The sequence below is a fragment of the Syngnathus typhle genome, linkage group LG4, assembly GCF_033458585.1.
Source record: "Syngnathus typhle isolate RoL2023-S1 ecotype Sweden linkage group LG4, RoL_Styp_1.0, whole genome shotgun sequence".
In the NCBI taxonomy this organism is placed as follows: domain Eukaryota; kingdom Metazoa; phylum Chordata; class Actinopteri; order Syngnathiformes; family Syngnathidae; genus Syngnathus; species Syngnathus typhle.
This window is the reverse complement of record NC_083741.1, coordinates 14,952,017-14,975,369: the sequence shown is the minus strand read 5'-3', so window position 1 is coordinate 14,975,369 and position 23,353 is coordinate 14,952,017. Positions and strand designations below refer to the sequence as shown.

Sequence of the window (23,353 nt, the reverse complement as noted above, 5' to 3'; positions counted from 1 at the left end):
TCTTGAATTTACTCCCAATATAAGACGGTTTGCAAAAAAACATGTTTATTTTCGTTGAATTGTTGTTGCAAGATGGTCAATCCGTGGTTGGTTCCAGGGAAACGTTTGTAGACAACGCAACATTTAAGAAAAAAAGGCAAACTATCAAAACCAGTGCATCAAATGTGAATATGCAAACTACAAAGAGCATTAAAATCACAATTTAAATTAAATAACACATTCTGTAAAAAACAACAGCTGAGAAAGATCCAATTTAAAAAAAAAAAAAACTTGCCTGTCATGTTATATGCAGACACCATATTTCAATATGAATATGAAATATATGAGCATATTCCTGCATATACTTTAAAGCAGGGCTCAGGAACCTATGGCTCTTTTGGTGAGTGCGTCTGGCTCGCGGACAAATCTGACATTTGTTTGAAGTCGTAAATAATTTTGTTCCATTATCAAAGTAAAAAATAGATCTACTGAAATAAAAATATTAAATTAGTTTTCAAAATATAAAATATGATCACGTCTGAAATCCACGGTTGCGTCATATCAACCAATCTCAGCTGCCCTTCGGTGTCGCCAGGTCGGACAAAAAAAGCGCGATTTTTATTGGACAATACGGGGCCGCTTTATTGAAAATGTCAGCTAGCTAGCTAGTGTGTGCCAGGCTAGCAAGAAAGTTGTCGAAGAGTCAAAAAGACGACGATTACCGAACTTTTCAGAGTGAGTGGACCGAAGAATTCGCATTTTGTGAAGAGAGGAGGCTTTGCAACGTGCCTCATATGCAATGACAAAATTGCATCAATGAAACGCTCCAATATCAAGCGCAATTTTGAGACACGACATGCTACATTTGCAACAAATACCAAGCTAGTCAACAGCAACTCTGTGTACGGACCAAACAAGGTGACTTTAATTCAGCTCGTTTTGCTGGCGCATTAGCAATTGTGAGGAACGGAAAGCCATTCACTCATGGCGAGTATTTCAACATTTATGCTTGATGTGGCTAATGAACTTTTTGACGACTTCACAGATAAAGAAAAGATACCCAAAGGGATAAAAGACATGCCTGTCAGGAAGAACCGTTCACGATCGGGCCATTATGACTGATGAGAGCCTCAACGCCTGCATGAAGCTCAACCTCACCGCATATCAACCGGACAACAAAACAATGCAGCCCCAGAAGTCTCATTAATGGTGAGTATTTTTTTCTAAGCTTCATTATAATTTTTTTAAAAAAAAAAGAATACATTAGTACGCTCAAAAAATCCTTGGTCTTAATTAAAATACATTCATCCAATTGTAGTTAGCCCATCCTTTTTTAATGGTATGACTATTTTTATAAAATAGGCATTTATATCCGCCAAAAAGGTTCCCGAACCCTGCTTTAAGGTAAAAGGCTGCAATTTAACTATACATCCAATCATGACACTAGTTTCACTAGCAGCTGTATTAAATCAATAAAAACTATAAAAATAAACATTGAAGTGAGAATTAATACCCTTATTTTATATCTGCAGTCAGTCTTCACGGCATTTTGAAATATTTGCAATTCACATTGTGTCCTCCTTTACATCCTTTGCTAAAAAGTGAGGGGTTTTTCCACTGAGCCCCCCATATGCGACAAAGCTATGGCGAGCCTGGCTTTCAGTTCCGAGTAGTCCGGCTGCTCCGTGTACTGCAGATCGGCCACTGAGCTCACGTAGCTCTGAAATGTACCTAAGTAACAAAACATGAAGGTGCAAGCTTTTAATCACTTTCTTGCTGTGATCATTATAAATATGTACTTACTTGAAACCTTATTCCTTCCGAAACAGTAACTCAACAGTGCTGGAACGTCGTCTAAGTATCTGAAATAACAACACGTATAGTATGAGAGAATACACCGTAACCACAGTACAAAACATGCAGGCCAAAAATTAAGAACAGTTCCAAATACCAAAGGCTCACCTCTGTTTGAGGCAAGAAACCTGGTCGGGATCAGTGAGACCGCTCCACGGCAGCGTGCCCGTGTGCCACTGCAGCATGCAGTAGGCCAGAGACTGCAGGTCACTGCGCCGTGATGGCGCTAAAAGAACACATCTTGAATTAAGCGCTGCTTCTTAAGCTTTAAACACAAAGTAAGTAGCATGTGAACTCACCTGCTCCGGCATGAGAATCAATGCTGATGAATTCCAGCGATCCTTCGTGTGGCTCTTGGATGCCTTGGCGATATACCACGTGGCGTCCACCGGGACAGTAGCGCGAGGTGTGATAGTATCCCACTAAAAATATCTGAAGGCACAAACACAAAAATACAAGACACATAGACGTATGCAAATGCAAGACAGAAGCACACACACACACCGCGGTGGGTGCTCCACACAGAAGCCAGTCTTAGCAAGCGTTCTCCAGACCTGCGTGGGGTATCCCGCTTGGATGTAGATGTTTTCAGCGTTGATGTCCGCGTGCACGTACTCGTTGTAATGGATGTAGTGCAGTACATCCAACTGCAAAAGGGACGCACAACACGTCGGCTTCAAGCGTCAAGGGCGAGGGGGACAAACAGGGCAAAGGATGCTCGCTCACTATTCTGCAGGCAAGATGGATGACCGTCTTCTCGGGAAGACGATTGTTGTCCATGATAGAGTGAAGCGACTGGCCCATGGCGGGAAAAACCAAGAACCTAAAAATGAGGACAAAAATGGTTAGCCACTCTCTGCAAACGGAATGCGAGAGCCTGGTTGCAAAGTTGATCGGCGCACCTGTAAGAATCTGTGTGACCGAAGCTGACGCAGGAAGGAATTCCTAGGAAGTCCAAGTCGTGTTGTTTGATCCACTTGGCCACTACAGGGAAAGCACAAGAATTTTACTTTAATTGACACACTAACAACTTATAAAATCAAATGCTCACCAGATGAAGGCTTTGCAGCCCTCTGCAGGAAGTTCTGCTCCTTGTAGATTCTTCCTCGTACGGCACCCTGGAATTCAGACGCTCAGCTCTTTACTCAAAGACTTGGATATCGTTGTGGTTGCAGAAAAGTTGCGGCGTCTCAAAATATTTCCACAGTTCTTAAATTGCAGCGAGTTCATGATGTGTGTGAGGGTCAGTGGCCAAGTGTGCGGCGCCGGCTGAGTTTTGTTTCAAAACGAAATATTCTACTCACCAATTTAAGGATATAAGCGGATTGCTTTGAGGAGGTCCATGAGCCTTTGGGCAGAACTGAGAAAAAATGCACATGGTACAGTTGGCACAGCCGGAATTTGCCTTCATGGCCTGGCAGACATGACAAGTGCAATGTTACCTTCATACAGGAGCTCTGTTGGGATCTGACTGAGCAGCTTGACCAGCGTCCACTTCCTGCCCGTGGTGTCCGTTAGCTCCTCGCCGTCCTCCAGTCGCTCCACGGCGGCCGCCTTCTTGGCTTTGTTCTGTCCTCTGCCTGCGCAGACGAGCACATCCATCCATTCGGATGAAACGAGAGAACGGCAAACGTTCTGATAGTTCTTATTTGGCACGTATACGAATATACGTGTACTGTATCTGGCTTGGACAGTGCCACAACTATGGCCACCCAAAAAGGCTGCTGTGGACATTGCGCGTGTATTGTTCACCTTTGGACGGAGATTTAGAGGTTGGCGAGGAAAGTGGAGAAAAGACTGTCCGCGACGGGCCGTCCACAGTGGATTCCGCAGCGGTCCTCATGGTTACATTTGTCATCTCCCCTTCTTCCGCAGGCTGCAAAGGCGTTCCTCTGCCCCTTCCTGTGGGTAACGTTGATAGATGAGATGTGGCCGTCTACCATAGAAAATGAATTGTTTATTTTTTGTCTTTCGAGCTTACCAGGTCTGGGGGATTTCAAGATGGGTGGGGGGGAGGCCTCAGCAGCTGCTGACTTCTTTACACGTTTGACTGGAGTTTGCTTTGGTGAAGACGCGTTGGTTTCTATTAAAAAGAAAAATACCAGTGGAAATCACAATTTTATTCATCTGTATAAATGTGATATCGTTAGCCTAGAACCGTAATAGCCTAAGTAATTTGATGATGCATAAGTACATGAATAAAGAAGCTGAGACGTGATTTAAAAAAAAAAAAAAAGATAACACATAAAAAAAAAAAAGAAACACCATTATAACTGGGTAATTATTACCTTGTGCCACTGGAGGTGGATCTTCTTTTACATTTAAATGGACTTCCCTGTCCAGGCGGAGGGCGTTACGAGTCTTACGTAGCGCAGGGCGTGGAGAAAGGACACTTTCGTGCACTGTAGAAGAAGAAAGATGTCGATGGCTTGGTGTAAATTGTCCCCCTCAATGAAACCATTTTACTTTTGCGAAAGAGAAATTCTCATCTTGGGTGCGCAGTTAATCCTACCGTCTGTAGCCTCGTAACACATGTTGGACGCTTGGCTAATGGCTTCATCCCCGTTAGGGGGAGAGAAATTTGGAGATGGTTTGACTGCCTCAAGTGGTGCTGCATCGCTGGCACAAGGAATTTTCTCCCCACATGAAGGACAAAATTTAAAACCAGACTGTAGCTTTGCGCCGCACTGAGGGCAGAATCGGAACGTCGTTCTGCAAGAGAACATACAGAGATACATGAGCATGCAATGTAGCTGAGGAATAAAATGGTTTGGAATCAAGTGAAAATAACACAGCTCTGCAACCTAACTCAAGGCGTGCCAAATGACCAGGACCATATGCATGCATTTGGAAAGCTTTTTTTTTTTTAATATCATAACCATTTTCAAGGTCCACATTCTTGAGTCATTGTAACGCCAATGAGTCACATGGTTGGTTGCCAGCGGTTGATATGTTAATAGCTGCGTGTGTGCGGTTATTTTGAAGCGACATTAAATTTACTTAAACAGGTTTGATTAGTGATTGCATTGTAGCGAAGTGGCATTTATTCAGTATTGTACAATGAGAAGGTCACGTCTGAGAGCTACTGTATATCAAGGCTATTATTACAAACCCAGATTAGCTAACAAACAGTATGGACATGCCAGTTATTTACAGTGAGTGCACATGATAAATCCCGTTCGGTTATTGTGAAAGGACAATCAACATATAGCACATCAAAACCACAACCAGCTTGAAATAACAAATAATGCAAACAACAGCGATCATAAACATGTCCGTCGCTGTAAACAAGATTACGAGCCAAGTGAGCTACGCGAAAATATATAACTTTCTATCTTTTGAAATGTGTCGACGCTTTTAGCGTAGTTAGCATCTACAAGAGATGAAGCTTGTATCTATAATTTAAAAAAAAGTATAAAACCAGATGGATTTCAAAGCAACCTTTCCAATCCTCGCTCCATGATCAGCTAGTTGTTTACAATTTTCTCCTTCGCTAGAATGATTGTGTAGCAAGGCTGCCCCTATGGGAATGTAAGAGAACTGCAAGCGGGCCGTTGGACGTACGATTTGAATAATTCATTTAAAATACTTGTTTTTCATGTTCAATTTATTAAAAAGGACAAAGCGTTATATATTTTCTAAAAAAAAATTAACAAATTTTATAATGTGAAAGGCACAAATTCTGTTTGTATTTTCATTACTTAAATCAGTAGAAGGGCAATCTGTTTTACACCAAACAAGCATGCCTTAACTATACTTTTTGTGATTTTTATTTTTGTAAAACAGTTGCAAGTGTAAAGATGATTCATAAATGTATGTACATTGAGTAGAAGTACACACGTATGGTCTATAAATACATCTCAAATAAGTATAATTTGAAATGCAAAGTATGCAGTTGCATTGCTTCTCAAAATGAAAGAGCAAAAATAAGCTTTTCAAAGGGTCTGCAAAAATGAATTTTCTATTTTTTTTAAACAAAGCTGAATGTTACATATATTTTGCTTTAAATGTACGTATATTGTACGTAGATTGAAAGACGTATTTAACAGTCAGTACACAAAAATATGAATTTTCTTTTGACATTGCAATTTTTCTCTGTTTCTGTATGTCTTACAGGACAAATTTCTTGTTATTGTTATGGACAGCAATAATGGCAAATCATTAAAGTCCACAATCTACTGTAATTGTTATTGCACATAAATGGCTAGCCAAGTCTGAGAGATGCTAAAAATGTATCTTGTGTCTACTATAACAACAAAATGAGCTAACTGAATTGATAACATACAGAGTTTATGTGGAGGAGTAAACAACATGACACAAGTGTTGATGCTCAATATCAAACGATCTGAATACTGAAAGGTTTGAGCGAGATTGTAACTGCAACATGAAATTCAGCAGGACAAACTTTCCTCGAAGTATATAAGCTGGAACTACATGTAGAGATTTAAATTGTGTATTTATGGCCTATGTGGTATGGCAACTCACTTTGCTGAATTACCATCTATATTCCTGAAAATGAATTTCGCTTCACAATTGGGCATTTCAGCAATATTGTACATAAATATCCACCACCCCAAGTAACAAATGTCCATCTATGACTTGAAAGGTCAATAAGCGACATACTACACGGTATCCCAACAAAATATCACCAATCAGCAGTTTTACAGGGGAGCCACTTGGTATGTTTGAACTGAAACAGATTCCACTCTGTCCTATTTTATGTATTTCACTGACACCTCCGCACTCTTAACACGAACATTTGCTTCCTTCCGAGGTCTCTGCCAAATCTGCGTTGTTGTGACCGTTTGTTCGGAAGGTTCCGTCCGGAATCCACGACTTGTCCACGCATCGTTCCATCCTCTTCATGACGAGGTCAAGCAGCACGTCCACGACCTGACTGACGTTCTGTCCACTCGCCGCACTCGTCTCAAAGTAAGGGATCCTTTCGGGTGGTAAAACAAGTAAGGTTGACTCTGGATTAACATGAACAATAACCCGGAGATGATTCGAGAAAATCCATACAAAAGCATTTGTTTGGGATACATGCCACTGCCCTTCTTAGATAACTTTAGTAATCTTCTCAAGAAGCCTTTTAAAACTATGCATGCAGCTCTCATCCATTGCACTATTTGTCTTTCAATGCAGGTGAGCTAGAGTGAGATACTTGACACATGGGGACAAATATTGACTTTTCCAGGAGGGCCAATTTAGTCTAACGCTATCTACTCACTGACTTGGGCAAACAAGTTGGGGACTGCCTTCTTGACAAACATTTCAGGAAGAGGCTTGGTGGGCGAGTGATACCTACCCATACTTCTCTGCCAGCTCTCGGGCTTCTTCCTCGTTCACGGCTCTCTGATCGGCCAGATCACATTTGTTGCCGCACAGAATCACGTCTGGATTTTCACAGTAAGCGTGAACCTGTAACTGGCCTGAAAGAAAAAAAAAACACTTACTACCTACTTTGTCTAACTTGTAGCATAGCATAAATAACAACTTTGTCAATTGAAAGAAATATGCAACAATAGAACTAAAATATATCCGTACATCCATTTTTCATACATCCATGTTTATGCTTGAAAGATCTGCTTCAATCTGTTGAGATCATACAATTTCATTCTTCATACAGTGGAATTGTTAACTCGCAAAAATGATGTCAGCATTGAACTCTAAAGTTTTAGGGGAATTCCAAATTGTATCACGTCAACAACTCCACTGTAGCGGTTGCTTCATTACGCCCTGAGAAATTCAAAATGGTGAAATACGTAATTAATGTTATCCCCACTCATATTGTATAGGCAGTGCAACAGTAAAAGGACCTACTCATCCAGTTTCGAACGTTGAGAAAACTTTGCTCATTGGTGAGGTCAAACAAGAGAATGAAACCCATCGCATCCCGAAAGAAAGCCGTGGTCAAACTTCGAAATCTGACAGGAAGAGGGGGGAGGAGCGACAACAAAAACAAAATGACGATTTATTAAGTAGACTGAGAAAGTGTTCAAACCAAAATGTAAGCCCGACTACCTCTCCTGCCCCGCCGTGTCCCACAGCTGCATGTGGATCTTCTGTTTTCGTCCAGAGGAGCCATCACGACCAGTGGAATCGTATATCTGTTGAAAACACATAAAGTCACTTTTGGAGTGCTGGTATGGCCTCCTGTCATTAAATATGAGCGAGTCATCAACTCCAATTGACACGAGCGTTGAAATGCATGTCCAATCGGATTCCCGTGGCTATAGGAAATATCATGGCCGCTCATAAAATGTTCTCGTTACATAAATGGCATTTATTTTACTGTAGGCGATGTATTAAAAAATGGTATGCATTCCCACTGTGGTTATATTTCTTGGAAGTAGATTTTAGTATTGGGATATACTCAATTTGCTACACTGCAACGTTAGAGTATCTGTGTATGCATTTGCAACCAATATGTTAGCATGTATGTTGTGAACTGAATGGACGAGGATCTCAATAATGGCCAGCTTGGTCCAAAAGCAGAAGTTGATAACAAAAAGAGAAGCGATTAAATGGAAGTAAATACGTGTTCAAAGTAGATGATTTGAATGAGATACATTGCAGGACTAGTATTTTTTTTCTCTCAAATTCTAAAGATGAGCAGCAGCTTACCACTCGTTTTTCTCTGAAGTCAATTCCCACTGTTGTGATAAACTTGGAGTTGAACTTGCCGTCAGTGTACTGGTAGAGAAAACTGGTCTTTCCCACACCCGAGTCTCCCAGGGCTAGGAACTTGATGAGGTAATCATATTCCCCATCAGACATATTGAGAGATGAATTTCTACAAGACACACAAAAACATTTTGTCACACAGTGATGACTACATAGGACGATTAAAAAACACATTATTGGCAAACTATGGTAACAACAAAGTATAAATCATGTACATACAGGAAAGTCAAGTCAGTTCATGGTACTTAGCATCATACATTGGATATAAATGTTTTTTTTTTCATATATTTTTAATCTTAAAAATAGCCATGCTTAAAATAACTTCACAAAGTCGTTGATTTAAAACACGAGAGCATAACAAAGGCAATCAGTGGATGAAAATGAACAATAATTTGATGAAGGGCACGACTTCACATGTTCAACTAATTCCAGCCAAAAGAAAGTGTGCACGTGTTTCGACCAGTGTGCGAAAAAAGCATTCAAACAAGCCTAACATTCTTCCACCGTGGACCCCCCCCCCCCCCCCTTGATCCTTTTATGTCGAGGCATAAGCGGCTTATGGTGTTTTTATGCATGATCAACTCACTCAGAGTGATGCTAAAAGCTAACACTAGCATGTTTGTCCAAGCCAAGGACCATGGGCTAAGACCACCATTAGGCTACTTTGAGGGGGCAAAAAAGCAAAATGGATTATGTTGTCACATTTATTATAATATGTAATGCTGTACACAATATTACACAAAACACGATATTATACAATATTTCTGTTCAGGAAATAATCACCGTACTCTAATCTTCTTGGATAAATGACCAAGCAATGATTAAATATTCATTTAATTGTTTGCCATTTCCTGAGCTCCGGTTAAATCTGAGTTGCTGTTAAACTGCACTAAAATGACTTGTACCGTATCCAAGCGAGGTTTATTTAGGTCATTGAGTTGCTTAGGGAATCATTTATTAGAACATATGTATTTAAACTGTCAATCAATTCCGTAATGCAACTTGATTGCTTCAATGGACAACTTAATTTTAAAATTGGGGGAATGCCTGGTGGAATACACTAGTTTATCGTGAGTTGTATATTTAAGCATGCAAATCGGTGAATTAGTCACATTTCACCACACTGTAGCTTGTCATCATTTCTAAAAGCTTCGAATCCCAAAGTGCTACTGATCCTTCTTAACTGTAACTCACTACTTATGTACTGGAAACCATTACAACCGATTCGACCCAAATAACGATGAAACAGATTTTCTTCCCCCCTACCCAATCTGCTGTTGAGTATTTGGGAATGTTTATAGTTTCTTCCACCTTGACTTGGGCCCCTGTTCCAGCTGAAGGAGAAACGGCTTCATGCTTCAGTGGATTGGTGTTCACTCGGCGATGACCAGTGTTGGCTTTGTGCCAAATATACATTTTAGAATAATGTCCAAAAAGGTTTTTCTAATTTGATTCATTTATATTATTGTTTATTTATTGTCCTGTGAGACTCACTAAATTGCTGGAACACTTCCTACAAGGTCCAACAAAGCTTCCTGTCTTTATTTTTTTGCAACTAACACACTCAGTAGGTAGCTAGACAAGACAATCATCAGTGGTTCATAGCACTAACAGAACTACCACGGTAATAACAACCTAAAAACCTCTTGTTATCATTCTTTCCCCAGTGCTCAAAAGGAAGCAAACAGGCAAGTATGACTTTCCGTTCTGTTGGGAAACTCCACCTGTCAGACAGGACTTCTAAACACACTCGAGCCCCTAGAAAATGAAAAAAAAAAAATTGGCTTGGTCATTGCTTCTGATTTACTGAGACTTTGGGCTAATGTGTGTCAGCATGTGTATATACTATATATATTACTCTTTTGACTTTCAAGAATTGGGGGATTCACGTTAACCAAGGGAATTAAAAACACTTCAAAATAATGGGGGAAAAAAACCTTCAGGCTTCTGTTATACAAATAAATTCAATAAATAAAAAGCCATTTAAAACATCAGTGTTTTATTTGAGGTTCATCAGAGGCTCTACAAAAAGTTATTGTGCGCCATCTCCCATTCCAATTGAATGTGCTTGGTTAATTATGAACACGGCCATGCCCCAATCATATGAGGGTTGGCATTAATTCAGTTGTTTATTTTTTCTTCCCCCCTTCGTTAACTGTTTTTGAGTTGTGCAGGTAATAGGTCACATTTAAAGTTTTGAAACAATTTGGCATTCTCTTTTAATGCCACAAAATCTTGGCATTTGAACAGGGGTGTGTAAACTTTTTACATCCAGTGTTGATGCAGCCATTGCTGTTTATTCTGTTGCCCACAAACACATGAGGTGACATGTGCAAGTTGTCATCTTATTGATTTGAAAGTTCATGAGTATGTTGCAGTACAAGTAGTAAAGTAGAGACACCATTGAGATACCGTACGCATTTCCTGCAATATGTTGCACAACACTGAATGAGATTGTTAAACACAATGGATGCTTTTAACTATTGTAATGATCTAATCCTGTAATGCACGATAACATCATGGTTCGTCATAGCATGCCCTGGTATGCATCATTTAGTGGAATGGCACAAGATTCATTTCACGGATAATCCATGACACAATGGCTTGTATAAAAAAAAACTATGGAATGCGTTGTTTTCTTGTTGTTTACAAGATCTTGAGCAACTTAAGCAAGTGCTTCATTACAATCTTTATGAAGCTTCAACGGTTTTGAAAAACAATCTCATTGCAATATTTGAATTGCACCATCGAATCAAGATGCGCAAACTGTTGGCTTATTTCCATTCGATTTAATCGCATTGATTAGAATTGAGTTGGGAATTGGTTGTTGAAAACGTAACAACATTCAGCAGACAGTAAAGGAGTTTGTATGGAACTATTTGGGCATACATTTCATTCCTTAACCACCACACCCATTTTTCATGTAATACCTAATGAGGGATCAGCAGTTCAACAGAACCACATTTTTGCTGTACTAACCTGAGTTTGTGCTGGCTAAGTAGTTCCACAAAAAAAAATTAAATCTTCTGAGAAAATTTAAGGGATTTTCCTGCGGTTTTTCAAGCACAACGCAAGCCGACAAAAAAAGCAGCTTTAATTATTTCGACAAGGAGAAGTAAAAGACCCACCCTGGGCAGGACTCCAGATCAGAGGATGCAATCCGGATGTGCACAATACGTAGCGGCACTAACTACTGCTTGTGACACTCACACACACACACTAACACGCACACACACGCAAACACATCAAACTAACACTAAAGTGAATTAAGTGCAACAAATAGAACACGTAATGACCCTCAGCTGGTCCTCATGTGGCTGCACAATGGCAAGATGTTTACACATTTATTTGAGATTCTTGATGTACCACATTGGCTCCATCTACTCTACTAGTACACTCCTTGTAAGACAACTTTAGGGTACAAGCAGGACAAGTGTACACCAATTGACAACTGTTTTACTAGTGAGTGACATCAAATTCTACTAGTATGCATTTCACGAAGTGTACTAGTAGCACATAGATGCCAACGAATACACCGTTTTGTCTAGTAGCATGTAACTACATCCTACAAGTATGCCAAAGATTTCCATGGATCCTAAAACTGGATATGAAAGCTGGTGAATAATTCAGCATTTATTTACGATCAATAATATTCATCTCAATGGTATAAAGTGTGTAAAATACACTTGTCAACTGTAAGGTGAAGCACGATCCATGTAATATTAGCCATTAATAGACCTATGATTATATTAAAAATAAAAAGTATGCTGATGTAATAGGACACCTTTTTTTTTGCATATCATTAAAATGAATCATGTTTTTCATAATGAATCAATATTATTATTACGTATGTTATTAGTATATTTCTACACTGTCTCTTTAAGGTCCATGTACTAGTATAGTCTTGGTCCTCACTAATATAGTAAGTCAACTACGGTATACAAGAAGGACAACAACGTTACGAGTTAGGCAAAACTCATCGACATGCAACAAGTTTAAACTTGACGTTATAATTAGTCTTTCTTGTTGTCGCTTGACTAGAGCTCTTAATAACTAACTAGTGAAGGAGAAGACAAGACTAGTGATGCAAAACTAAGCAACTGTGCGATAAAAGTAAACTAGTTCAAATTGATCGCTTCAGTGTTATTACAAGGCGTGCCAAACGTCAACCGGTGCACAGTGGCTGTCATGCAAAGTTGTACTACTATGTTGCAGAAATGTCAAACAATCGTGGAGAAAGATTACAAGGTACCAGAAGGAAATGTTAGCCGAAAACGGATGCTACTTGCTGACATTTCCTGATGGCTGACTGACTTAACTTACCGAGTGTTGCTTGGAAGAAGGAAAAACAAGGTCGCCAGGTATAAAGAAATAGACTAACTCTTCCGAGGAGAAATGAAGTGAATTTATCTTTCGCGTCACCAATGAGCCACGGGATGACATGCAGGTTGGTTAACTGCGACTAGTTCATTTGGCGAAGCCAAATACTGAGTTGAGAAAGAAAGAGCAGCTCCTCCTCCCCGCCGGCTCCGACTTGTCAATTTCATCACCGTCCTACTTTGGGGAAACGATTCTAAACATGCCCGATGAACACAGTAGTACAGGGTAGCCTTCTTGTAACCATTACTAACTGAGACGGCCGAAGAGAAAGTGAGCCGACACAAGTTAAATAACGGTTTGATCAGTACTGCTAGAAACACAATTAAAAACAGCAAATTTTTTCAATTTTAGTCCCCCTGTTAGAATTCTTAAATGATAATATTGATTTACATTCAATCTTTTAGAACTATCATTTTCTTATTATCGCTATTTTTACTGTTTTTAATTCACTTTATGTGCAATGTATTGTCAATTAACACTGTTTAAGTACAGTGTTTTCTAATGTAAGTGCAGTGTTTAAGAAATATTAAATCCTTTACTTTTAAGGAGGGGAGAGCCCTCTGTTTTTGCTATTGCATTTTCATTTTTGTCCTTGGGGTGGTATTTGGCAAACTTAATATTTCTAAGGGTGCTTGGTGTAAAGTTTTAGCTGGACCCAATTCATGACACTTGAGGCTCAAGACACATGACACTACCAACATTGTGATTAACATGTTTATTTAGTTCCAGAACTTTGCTGGTTTCTTCCATTGTAATATTTTAGCTTGATGAATTCTTTCCACCAGTTCTGTTCGATTTTAGTGCCACATCCTGGTTCTGTGGCGTTGTGGTTTTTGGCACTGCGTCAAAGTAAGGTCTGTAGATATAGAAACCACCAGCCATTCCAAGCACTGTGGCAAAAGCCATTTGTGTGAAAGGGATTTTTCTTCGAAGCATCCCTTTAGCCCCACAATTAGCCCCTTAAGGTGGTCCTGGAAAAATAGGAAGATATTAGAAAAACAAAACACTCACGTAAGATATCGCGAGACATTGCACGTTTGCTTAATGGCTGCAAGTATAACTAGAGCTGTCTTGAGTGACATGTTGATTTATTTGATTACAGATTACCAATAGTTTCGGACTATTTAAACTCACCAAGAAAACATCCAAACCATGTGACTGCAATGTACAAGAGGCGAGGGAGAGGAAACCCCCCCACGACGTTACAAAATCCTCAACAAGAAGGGCATCGAGAAGACCTGTGCTACCAAGCAGCGCGTGAGCTTCTTCTGCTTTATGGAATACAAAATAAACTCCAACAAGTTAGACATTGACCCCTGCTGGACAGGAATGTACAGTGCACCTAGTTGTCAGGCGATTACCATTCATTCAAATCATGCAAATAATCATAATCTTACAAAACAACCATTCATACCTACGGAAAATCTGTTTTGGTTTTAAATTCTATATTTTTATATTCATTTTCACTTTTATTATTTATTTTGATATCGTCAGTTTTGGTCCTTCATATTGCAGGACGAATATTGCCAAAAGAAAAACTAGATAAATGAAAGTTAAAATAAAAACGAATACAATTGATTAAAAATAAATTGAACATACATACATGGAAATAAAAACGACAAAGAATATAAAAAAAGTGGAAAAAATACAATATAATATTTAAGAATTAAACTCAAATAATGAAATAAATACAAAAATAAATATAAATACAATTAGATAAGAAATTATTTAGATTTTAATGCCTTTTTTCTACTATATTTTGTATTTATTTTATTTTCACCATTATGAATTATTTTGGCAATTCTGTTGTTTTATTTTCTTTTTTTTTAGAAAAAGGATTTCCGAAGTTCAAAATGTAATTGCAACATTATAGCTGTGGAGGGCAGTAATACGCCGAGTTGCGTCTACACTACCGAAAATCTGAAAGAAGTGCGCGTCCCCATTCACTTCCTGGATGGAGAGTACGCGCGCTGATTAAATGTGTACGTAACTTTGTTAAACTAAATGACGGTGTCCCTCAGTGCAACTCTTGTAAAATAAGTCTACTGTGCAAACTAACGTGATCAAACACTTCTGGATGGATGCATTGGATAGAAGTTCCCAGAGTATGACAGGCTAGCTCCAGTGGTAGTCGGCTTCCACCCCAGGCTTAGCATCGTACAAAAGTTAAAATCGGGTAAGTAAAACAATTTTAAGAAAAAAAGTCTTAGGCCAACAATAAGCACGATAACAAGTTAAACTAAGGGAAACCAAGGGAGTATGAGTAGTATTTTCTTCTATTTTCTGACGGTACACCTGTATCGTATGTAGTTTTTTTGGTGAGCAATTAGCAAAATGCTTTAAAACGTTGATTTAGTATAATGTGGCCCTTTAAAAATTATAATTCATTCTTATTGTCGTTATTGTGATTGCACAATGTAACAAGAGGTAAATGGTGTTTTAAAGTTGCCATTGTCTGTCTTGACATTTTCCAGTCTTCAACGTCACATCTTTTGTACATCTTTTTAATTTCCACTTTTATCTCTCACCAGACAGGTAAACACATGTCTTCAGCATTCACACCTAAGGACACGACGACAACATATGGAGACTTTCAGACAGCGTATGAAGTTCAGGACAAGCAAGGAGAATGTCAAACTAAGGAAAAGAAAGTCCTTATTGTACACAAAGGAGATTGACACTCATGATAGGACAGGTGGGCTACCTTGTTGGAGTCTGTTCGGTGCACAATGTGCCATATTTCACTTTGGCTAGCAACGTTGAAATGTTTGAAGTAATTCATTACATTAACTGTAAATTGATAACATGCGAATGCCAGCATTTTGTAAAGCTGTTATTCCCAACTCTGGTAATTGTGGGTTTTCACTCTACTGTAATTTCTTTCCCCCTCTCCATACAGAAGTGCTGAGGGTTGCTGCGTTTTGTGTCCTTTTTCGTGCCTTGAACTGTTTCCTTGTTCAGACCAGCTTTGTCCCGGATGAGTACTGGCAGGGTGTGGAAGTCGCCCATCACATGGTCTTCAAATATCCTTTCAACTCAAATCATTTTCATTGCATCCACAAATTATTATTTTTTTTTTACATATAATTTTTGTCCTCCTGGGCATCAAGACATGGTACATAAAAAAAACCTTAACAATGTGACTTATGGCCATCTGACGTGGGAATGGAAGGAAGGCATAAGAGGCTTCACCTATCCACTCTTTTTTGCCATCATCTATAAAGTCCTGCACTGGATACACTGCGACTCCGTTTATCTGCTGGAAAGTGTCGGCTACAGTTTTTGTCTGCCCAGATATGATTTGTTTTTTGAATGACTTTGTTTTCCCCGCAGATATGGATGCCCCGACTACTTCATGCACTCGTCACTGCGTTTGTGGACGTTAAATTCTTCTTTTTCATGAAAACGGTGGAAGATCACAAAACGGCAAAATTGACGGTAATGACAGTACGCGTCTTTTTTCAGGTTGAATGTCACTTCTGTTAGATGTTGACTGTGTTCCCTCCCGTGCGTGTGCAGTTCTTCTGCCATCTGTGCTCGTGGTTCACGTGGTTCTGCTGCACCAGAACGCTAAGCAACAGCGCGGAGACCAACATCACTTACCTGGCTCTGTGCTACTTCCCCCTGCCGGGATCCAAAACAAGCAGCAGGTCTACTTGACGTAAACGTCCGTCTTTCTCGATGTGCCTTTGGTTCTTGGCTGACACCTTGTTTTGTGTTTTTTGTCCCCTTCAAGCAAAAAGTATTTGAGCCTTGTTGCCTTGGCGATCATTGTTCGAACGACGGCACTGATTGTCTGGCTTCCGTTAGTGGCTTATCACTTCTGGCAGGACAAAAACAAACTGAAGCTCATGGTTCATGACTACATTCCCATCGGGTTAGTTGCACTTGGATTTCACAGCTGCATGTTTCAGGTTCATGTTTGTCGGTTTAATAATAACACTGTGTTTTGTGTTTTAGGGTTACAGCCGTTGTGATTTCAACCATAATCGACTGCATCTTCTATGAAAAGGTGAAACGTACATTGTCATGAAATTGCTTAAGTCGTATGAACTAGAAAGGCTCGGTTGCGGATCAGCGTGACACGACTTGTCTCGCAGTGGAGAGGTCCTGGTCTGGCCACCAGTCCAGGGTGTACCTTGCTTCTCGCCACAATAGAGCCTTATCTAGAGGTGATTGGGCCTTTGGCGCTACCCTGTGGCATCTTGTGGCAGTTACAGTACAGCGTAAACCTTTTTAGGGGAGCTCAATTATTGCAGATGTTTGTTCTTCACAGAAGGGCTGGTTTCTTATCTACTGGGAAATAGTGGGGGTTCACTCAACACGTTGCTCCAATTTTCTCATTGTGTTGCCTTTTTAAAGATTTGCCTTGTCTCAAGGAGAGATCGATAGTGTGTTAATGAAAGGATGTTTTTGGATCATCGGTTGTTTTCTCTTCTCTTTTATAGTGGGTCTTTGTGCAGTTCAACTTCCTGAAGTTGAACGTCTTCCACAGTGTGGCCGACTTTTACGGCACCCACCCTTGGCACTGGTACCTCACTCAGGGCTTCCCGGTCATAATTGGCCCCCATCTACCATTCTTTTTGTACGGATGCTTCCTAGGTTTCCGAAAGTACAAAATCCTCCTGGTGGCCATTACATGGACCATTGGGGCATATAGGTAAAGCGTCGGAATTCTCTCACTTGTTCTCCACTAATGTGAATCCTAGTCACCTTGGACCTACTTGAAATGTTTTTAGCCTGCTTCCTCACAAGGAGTTTAGATTCATCTACCCTGTGCTTCCTTTCTGTTTTATCTTCTGTGGTAAGTCATTATTTCAAATTTTTACAAAAGTGTTGATTCCATTCCTGTATTAAATCTTCTGCTATAATGAATGCACCAGGAAATGTATCTTTTCATTTAAGACGTGCAACTAAAACAATTTCTTCAGAAATTCTATCAAATACATTCATGTGCTTTTGTTAACAGGTGTAGCGATGGCTCATCTGAGAGCTTGGCGACGAGCAGCCGCCGGTGGTTTGTTGGTCTCCAACCTGCTCATAGCTCTCTACACGGGTCTGATTCACCAGCGCGGCGCTCTGGACGTCATGAGCCATGTCCGTGCACTTTGCCACAACGTATCCGAGGCAGACGTCCGCTTCCTCATGCCTTGCCACTCAACGCCTTACTACAGGTGCTAAATGCGCCATCTGGCTTGGGGGCCTGGTAACAAGTACACAATGTTGAAAGTTTTCTGTCACCTTGCAGCCACGTCCACTGTCCACTAAAGATGGCATTTCTCGAGTGCCCGCCTGATCTTGGCCGAGTCGGCCACGTGGACGAAGCGGACAGGTTCTACCATGATCCGCTTCTGTGGCTCCGGACTTCCTTTCCAGACGCGCAGTCGCAGCCTACTCACTTGGTTCTCTTTGACGTCTTGGAGAAGGTAAATGTGGCATCGCATTTGTCGAAAGCTAAAGCGGACATATGACCGAATGCATTTTACGTTGTAGGAGATCTCTGTGTTTCTGCGGGACAATAACTTCACGAAAACGGCTGATTTATTTCACACTCATGTTCCTGAAGGAAAAGTTGGAAGAAGAATCTATATTTATGAAAGATACTGACAACCATGGGAACATCTCGGTGGCTATTAGATGGCTCTAATATTTTCTCCATCTTTAAAAAGTCTGGAGGTAACCTCATGTTCTGTTCATTTTCCATTTAATTTGGTATTTTTAATGATTCAAAAAAACAATACAATTGAGCCGTGAGGAATACACACATAATTTACTCATTGTCATGTTTGTTTATTTGAAGGATTATTTAATAATTTAACTTGGTATTTTTAAGTGAATTAAAAAAACTGAATTGGGCAATGAGAAATACATTCGGGAGCATGCGCTGATTGTCATGTTTATTTGAATGGTTAATACTGTATGGCTCGTCTGATCCACACTCCTAACCAATAGGTGGCGGTAATGTTCTTGTTTGCCAATCGCCGAATGTGGCAACAAGAAAAAAGACTGTTGCAGCTGACAATTCCGGTTGTGCTTATGGCCGATTTTGGCGTGGTTACGGCCAACAGTATCTTATCTGGTTATTAAACGTCTCCTGTCGTATTTTCGGCGGATGGGCACCTAGTTGGTTTCGACCGCAAAACACCGGACGGTTCTGGCATCCCTGCGGAAAAGTGCGGCTCCTGTCCGAGAGTGAACGAGGAGGTGACGGACCATTTCTAACGTGGTGCATTGGGACGGACGAAAGGTGGTTTCCGGTCGTGTTTCAAAGCATGGTTGACGCCCCAAAACGGACAGCCGGGATGAAGCTGTAACGCTGGAGCGATTGTAAACACAGACGGCAGCGCCCGATTTGACCAGCAACATGTCAAGACAGTGTTAACTTGATTTACGGCAAAATCTGTGCAGCGAACATAGGAACACCCACCTAGTCAAGCGGCCTTTGCAATCCACAGTTGGCAAATATTGGTGACATCACCTGACCTAAACCTCATCGGTTGTGCACACGTGGAAACCTTGTTGGGAAAGATAGAATTGTGTGGAGTGACATTGCAAATTCCTTTCTAAACATGGATCCTGGGAACAAAGTGATTCCTGTCAAGAAGAAGAAAAAGATGATGTCCATTCAACTCAAGCACGAAATCATCGAAAAATATGAGCGAGGTGTGCGCGTCGTCGACTTGGCGAGATTGTATGACCGCAATACTTCGACTATATGCTCTATACTGAAACAGAAGGAGTCGATAAAGGCTATAACACCAGCTATGGGTGTTAAAATCATTTCAAGGCTGCGGACATCTGTCCATGAAAAGATGGAGAGGCTACTTTTGGTGTGGTTGACGGAGAAACAGCTCACAAGATGTCCATTGACGGAGGGTGCCATCTGTGAAAAGGCACGGGCCATTTACACCGACTTGCTGCAGCAGACCCCAGGCTCCTCGACGGACGGGGCACCGGAAGACTCGTTTAAAGCCAGCCGTGGCTGGTACGACAATTTTAGGAGGAGGATCAGCTTTCCATCCGATGTCGGGCACGTTGATGCGGCCAGCAAAAATGTGAACAAGGACTACTGCAAAACCTTCACCGACGTGATAGCAGCCAAAGGATACGTCCCTCAGCAGGTCTTCAATTGTGACGAAACGGGGCTCTTCTGGAAAAGGATGCCAAGGAGGACTTTCATAACGATCGAGGAGATGAAGATGCCTGGCCATAAACCCATGAAGGATAGGTTAACCCTCACACTATGCGCCAACGCGAGCGGCGACTGCAAGATCAAGCCGCTGCTCGTATACCATTCGGAAAATCCCAGAGCCTTCAAGTCGCACAAGATCATCAAAGAAAAACTGCAGGTTATGTGGCGGGCAAACCCAAGGGCGTGGGTCACTAGGCAATTCTTTGTAGAGTGGGTCAACCTGGTGTTTGGTCCCGCCGTGAAGAAGTATCTCCAGGAAAAAAACCTCCCTGTGCAAGCCCTTCTGGTTCTGGACAACGGTCCCGCTCACCCACACAACCTCCAAGATGATATCCTTGAAGATTTTAAGTTTATCAAGGTTTTCTACCTTCCACCTGACGCCACCGCTATGCTGCAGCCCATGGACCAGCAGGTGGTTTGTAATTTTAAGAAGCTTTTCACCAAGCACCTCTTTCGCCGCTGCTTTGAGGTGACGCAGAGCTCAAATCTCACCATTCGAGAGTTCTGGAAGGACCATTATAACATCGTGTCATGCCTCAAGATTATCGATCTGGCTTGGCAAGCTGTTACAAAGAGGACCTTGATTTGTTCGTGGAAGAAGCTGTGGCCCGAGGTTGTGTCGGAAAGAGTGACCTTTGAACCTGACCATGCGGTGGTGGAGGAGATCGTTTCCCTCGGGAAGTCCATGGGCCTGGAGGTGGATGAGGGAGACGTGAACGAACTCGTCAAGGAGCACGCCCAGGAATTGACGTCGGAGGAGTTGAAGGCGCTACAGACGCAGCAGCACGCAAAGGTTTTGCAGGAAATCGGCACCGCCGCTCAGCCGGAGGATGATGAAGTCATCTCGACCAGCGAGATCATGGAAATGCTGGGAATTTGGGAGAGACTTTCAAGTTTTATTGAACGGAAACACCCGGAGAAAGTTGCCACCGGATGCGCGTCGTCGCTCTTTAACGACACCTGCCTGGCTCATTTCCGAAACATTCTGAAAGAGCGGAAAAAGCAACTTTTGAAGCGACCCGCCGGTGAACGTGAGGAAAGCCTGATGAAAAAGCCCAAAACCGAAGATGAGTAAAGTGGACAAAAATGGAGCAGTTAGTTTCATACAGACTTACACATGAATACAAACCAGTTTATTTCGCTTGTTTGCTTTTATACCAGACAGTGTTGTATTTCTGTATTACAAAGGTAATGAAAAAATTGGGGTGCTTTTGGGTTGCTGGAACAGCCTTTCATTTCAATGGGGTGTTTTGATTGAATTTACAAGGTTATGAATGAAATGTACCACTATCACTGCTGCTTACAAAGGAAGCCTCATCGTGTGTGTTGCTGCTTTGTCCAAAGCGATGACTGACTAACAGCCGACAACGAGCCAATGTCATGTTCTGGCCTCAGAACTTCGTCCACTTCAATTCCTGAAATATGAATCGATGGCTGGGGTATAGGGCACACTGGTATGTCGTCACTCATGGCTTTGCTGTTTTGTTGGGCCCCCATCTCATGCAGATGAATTCCACCATTACCTGGACGTGTTCAGGTGAGTTATCAGAATGTAGTCTGACAGCTTATATCTACTTTTATTACTCCTTTTAACCTCAGACCATGTTTGAATTACTTCCAGATTCCTTCCTCCCAAGTAGTTCCGATTCATCTACCCTTCTATCGATTTTCTGTGGTAAGTCCCATTTACAACTCGACAACATTATCGGGCTGGCCGAGAATTGGTCACTATTTTGATGGATATCACAATTCACAAACACCAAATATTTAAAAACTGTATTTATTCAACTACCAAAACTCACTCGTAATACTTTAAATATAACTTAATATAATAAAATTATTATTTATTTTAGAATAGTTTTGTACTGTGCTGGTCATTTTGAGGCGACCGGAAAGTGCTGTATTGGAATTTAAAGAAAAAAAACAAACTTTGATGTAACGATTATTGTAACACCATGAGTCCTTCCCCCAATTAATTTGGTTTCCACTGTTGCCTTGAAATTGTAAAAGCTTCGTGGGCTGAATTTGGTTCAACAACATAATGTGTGTGTCAACAGGACGACCAACAGCCACAAGCGGTTTATTGACAACCAACTTGTTGAAAAGCCCCTACACAGGCCAGATTCACCAATGTGGAGCTCTGGACATCATGAGCCACGTCCATGCACTTTGTAACATCTCAGAGCCCGAGCTTTTGCACAAGTTCAGTCACTCCACGCCTTACGACAATTGCTGATCGGGCTGGTTAAGATGGATCACCTTGCTAGCAAGGCTATCTTTTGTGCATATAGTCGCTGAAGCAAAAAAATGATACTTCTAAACGATTGTGTGTCTGTTGACCTCATACAGCAGGGAAGCAGGTGTAAAGCAGTGCCCTCGGTACGGGACACTTGCTTCTCATTATTGGAGTCTGCAAGGGACTTTTTAAATGTTTTCTTTTCGTGTGTCCTTGAGGCCTTGAAAGTCATTTGTGGTTGGATGAAAGGGGCAGGGCAAGAATTATGCAATAAATAACCTGTTGACTATGTCAGCGTCTAGTTATCTTTTGAGTGTCTGCTGTGGTTATGTTGTATTCTGCTGATGAGGCTGCGTCCTTTGGAGGACCCTCATTGTGTTTAGTATACACGATCATTTAAAAATAAAAATAAAATCAGCACCTGGATAGTGTGAAAGGAATGCAACCTTATTTTTTGATTGGGGGAAGAAAAGTACTATTCATACTATTCGTTTTTGGAACAATTATTTTTTTTTGCTGGCAGTGCTGCATTCCCCAACGTAAGGAAGGATACTCATGTTTTTATCGATATTGGTGTTATATTGTCTAGGTATTGATATTTTGGATATTTTCAGCACGTTCTAACATGCTGCAGCAGTTATCACTCCCATAAATCATTTGTACAAGCAAATATTTTCCAATGCTTTATTGGTAATAAATGGTAACAAAGTGGCTTAAGCAGGCAGTCATGTTAGACGAAGCACTTCCAATCTGGCCACGTCAATGACTTCACATCAGCCTGACGTCTGTCAGTGACAGGTCATGCCACATTTTCAGCGCTGTGATGTTTTGCACGTTGCGAAGGCGGTTTGTAAAATCCAGTTGCTGGGCGCCGTTGACGGTCAAATGGAAGAGGTCGAGGTTGCACTGGATGATAATCTGAACAACAACAGTAGTGTGAGCAACGTGCTGGCTAAGAGCTAGTCAATCACTCACTCAATCTACAAAGGAGAACAGTAAGACCTCAAAGTCATGTTCGGGTCCAA

The 23,353-nt window shown here is 41.1% G+C and overlaps 4 protein-coding genes across 6 annotated transcripts; 2 read left to right on the top strand and 2 right to left on the bottom strand.

Annotated features, from left to right (window-relative positions):
* Window positions 1-28: 28 nt before the first annotated feature.
* vrk3 (VRK serine/threonine kinase 3) lies at window positions 29-5,355 on the bottom strand. Its single transcript, XM_061275771.1, has 15 exons — window positions 5,275-5,355; window positions 4,346-4,545; window positions 4,122-4,235; window positions 3,815-3,916; window positions 3,586-3,735; window positions 3,276-3,413; window positions 3,138-3,193; window positions 2,885-2,951; window positions 2,736-2,817; window positions 2,560-2,656; window positions 2,388-2,480; window positions 2,133-2,265; window positions 1,942-2,059; window positions 1,783-1,841; window positions 29-1,710 (listed from the first exon to the last, which is right to left on the bottom strand). Exons 1-15 carry the CDS (start codon window positions 5,292-5,294, stop codon window positions 1,574-1,576), a joined length of 1,566 nt encoding a protein of 521 aa, XP_061131755.1. The 5' UTR covers window positions 5,295-5,355; the 3' UTR covers window positions 29-1,573.
* Window positions 5,356-5,587: 232 nt separating this feature from the next.
* rab27a (RAB27A, member RAS oncogene family) lies at window positions 5,588-13,050 on the bottom strand. 2 transcript variants are annotated; one of them, XM_061275772.1, is made up of 6 exons: window positions 12,844-13,050; window positions 8,461-8,629; window positions 7,858-7,943; window positions 7,657-7,760; window positions 7,142-7,265; window positions 5,588-6,775 (listed from the first exon to the last, which is right to left on the bottom strand). In XM_061275772.1, exons 2-6 carry the CDS (start codon window positions 8,611-8,613, stop codon window positions 6,580-6,582), a joined length of 663 nt encoding a protein of 220 aa, XP_061131756.1. In that variant the 5' UTR covers window positions 8,614-8,629; window positions 12,844-13,050; the 3' UTR covers window positions 5,588-6,579. The 2 variants fall into 2 exon arrangements, with proteins under 2 accessions (XP_061131756.1, XP_061131757.1); XM_061275773.1 differs by lacking the exon at window positions 12,844-13,050 and adding an exon at window positions 11,500-11,652.
* Window positions 13,051-14,806: 1,756 nt separating this feature from the next.
* pigb (phosphatidylinositol glycan anchor biosynthesis, class B) lies at window positions 14,807-18,770 on the top strand. Of its 2 annotated transcripts, none has more exons than XM_061276307.1 (13): window positions 14,807-15,076; window positions 15,436-15,595; window positions 15,800-15,923; window positions 16,045-16,162; window positions 16,234-16,338; window positions 16,420-16,550; window positions 16,637-16,777; window positions 16,861-16,912; window positions 17,349-17,560; window positions 17,640-17,704; window positions 17,870-18,074; window positions 18,149-18,326; window positions 18,394-18,770. In XM_061276307.1, exons 2-13 carry the CDS (start codon window positions 15,484-15,486, stop codon window positions 18,505-18,507), a joined length of 1,557 nt encoding a protein of 518 aa, XP_061132291.1. In that variant the 5' UTR covers window positions 14,807-15,076; window positions 15,436-15,483; the 3' UTR covers window positions 18,508-18,770. The 2 variants fall into 2 exon arrangements, with proteins under 2 accessions (XP_061132291.1, XP_061132290.1); XM_061276306.1 differs by having other exon boundaries at window positions 15,432-15,595.
* Window positions 18,771-18,884: 114 nt separating this feature from the next.
* LOC133152593 (tigger transposable element-derived protein 1-like) lies at window positions 18,885-22,619 on the top strand. The gene is made up of 3 exons (XM_061276305.1): window positions 18,885-21,629; window positions 21,714-21,767; window positions 22,150-22,619. The coding sequence occupies exon 1, from the start codon at window positions 19,470-19,472 to the stop codon at window positions 21,165-21,167; it is 1,698 nt and encodes a 565-aa protein (XP_061132289.1). The 5' UTR covers window positions 18,885-19,469; the 3' UTR covers window positions 21,168-21,629; window positions 21,714-21,767; window positions 22,150-22,619.
* Window positions 22,620-23,353: the final 734 nt, after the last annotated feature.

Excerpts from the sequence above, each read along its gene's own strand:
- vrk3 (XM_061275771.1), bottom strand. The coding sequence starts at position 5,294 with ATGGAGCGAGGATTGGAAAG. Across the intron at positions 2,657-2,735 it reads GGTCACACAGATTCTTACAG|GTTCTTGGTTTTTCCCGCCA; the intron begins GTGCGCCGATCA and ends CCTCATTTTTAG. Across the intron at positions 2,481-2,559 it reads TCCATCTTGCCTGCAGAATA|TTGGATGTACTGCACTACAT; the intron begins GTGAGCGAGCAT and ends TCCCTTTTGCAG.
- rab27a (XM_061275772.1), bottom strand. The coding sequence starts at position 8,613 with ATGTCTGATGGGGAATATGATTACCTCATCAAGTTCCTAGCCCTGGGA. Across the intron at positions 7,761-7,857 it reads GACACGGCGGGGCAGGAGAG|ATTTCGAAGTTTGACCACGG; the intron begins GTAGTCGGGCTT and ends TCTTCCTGTCAG. Across the intron at positions 7,266-7,656 it reads CAACGTTCGAAACTGGATGA|GCCAGTTACAGGTTCACGCT; the intron begins GTAGGTCCTTTT and ends TTTTTCTTTCAG.
- pigb (XM_061276307.1), top strand. The coding sequence starts at position 15,484 with ATGGAGACTTTCAGACAGCGTATGAAGTTCAGGACAAGCAAGGAGAAT. Across the intron at positions 16,163-16,233 it reads GCGACTCCGTTTATCTGCTG|ATATGGATGCCCCGACTACT; the intron begins GAAAGTGTCGGC and ends TTTTCCCCGCAG. Across the intron at positions 17,705-17,869 it reads TTTCTGTTTTATCTTCTGTG|GTGTAGCGATGGCTCATCTG; the intron begins GTAAGTCATTAT and ends TTTTGTTAACAG.
- LOC133152593 (XM_061276305.1), top strand. The coding sequence starts at position 19,470 with ATGGATCCTGGGAACAAAGTGATTCCTGTCAAGAAGAAGAAAAAGATG.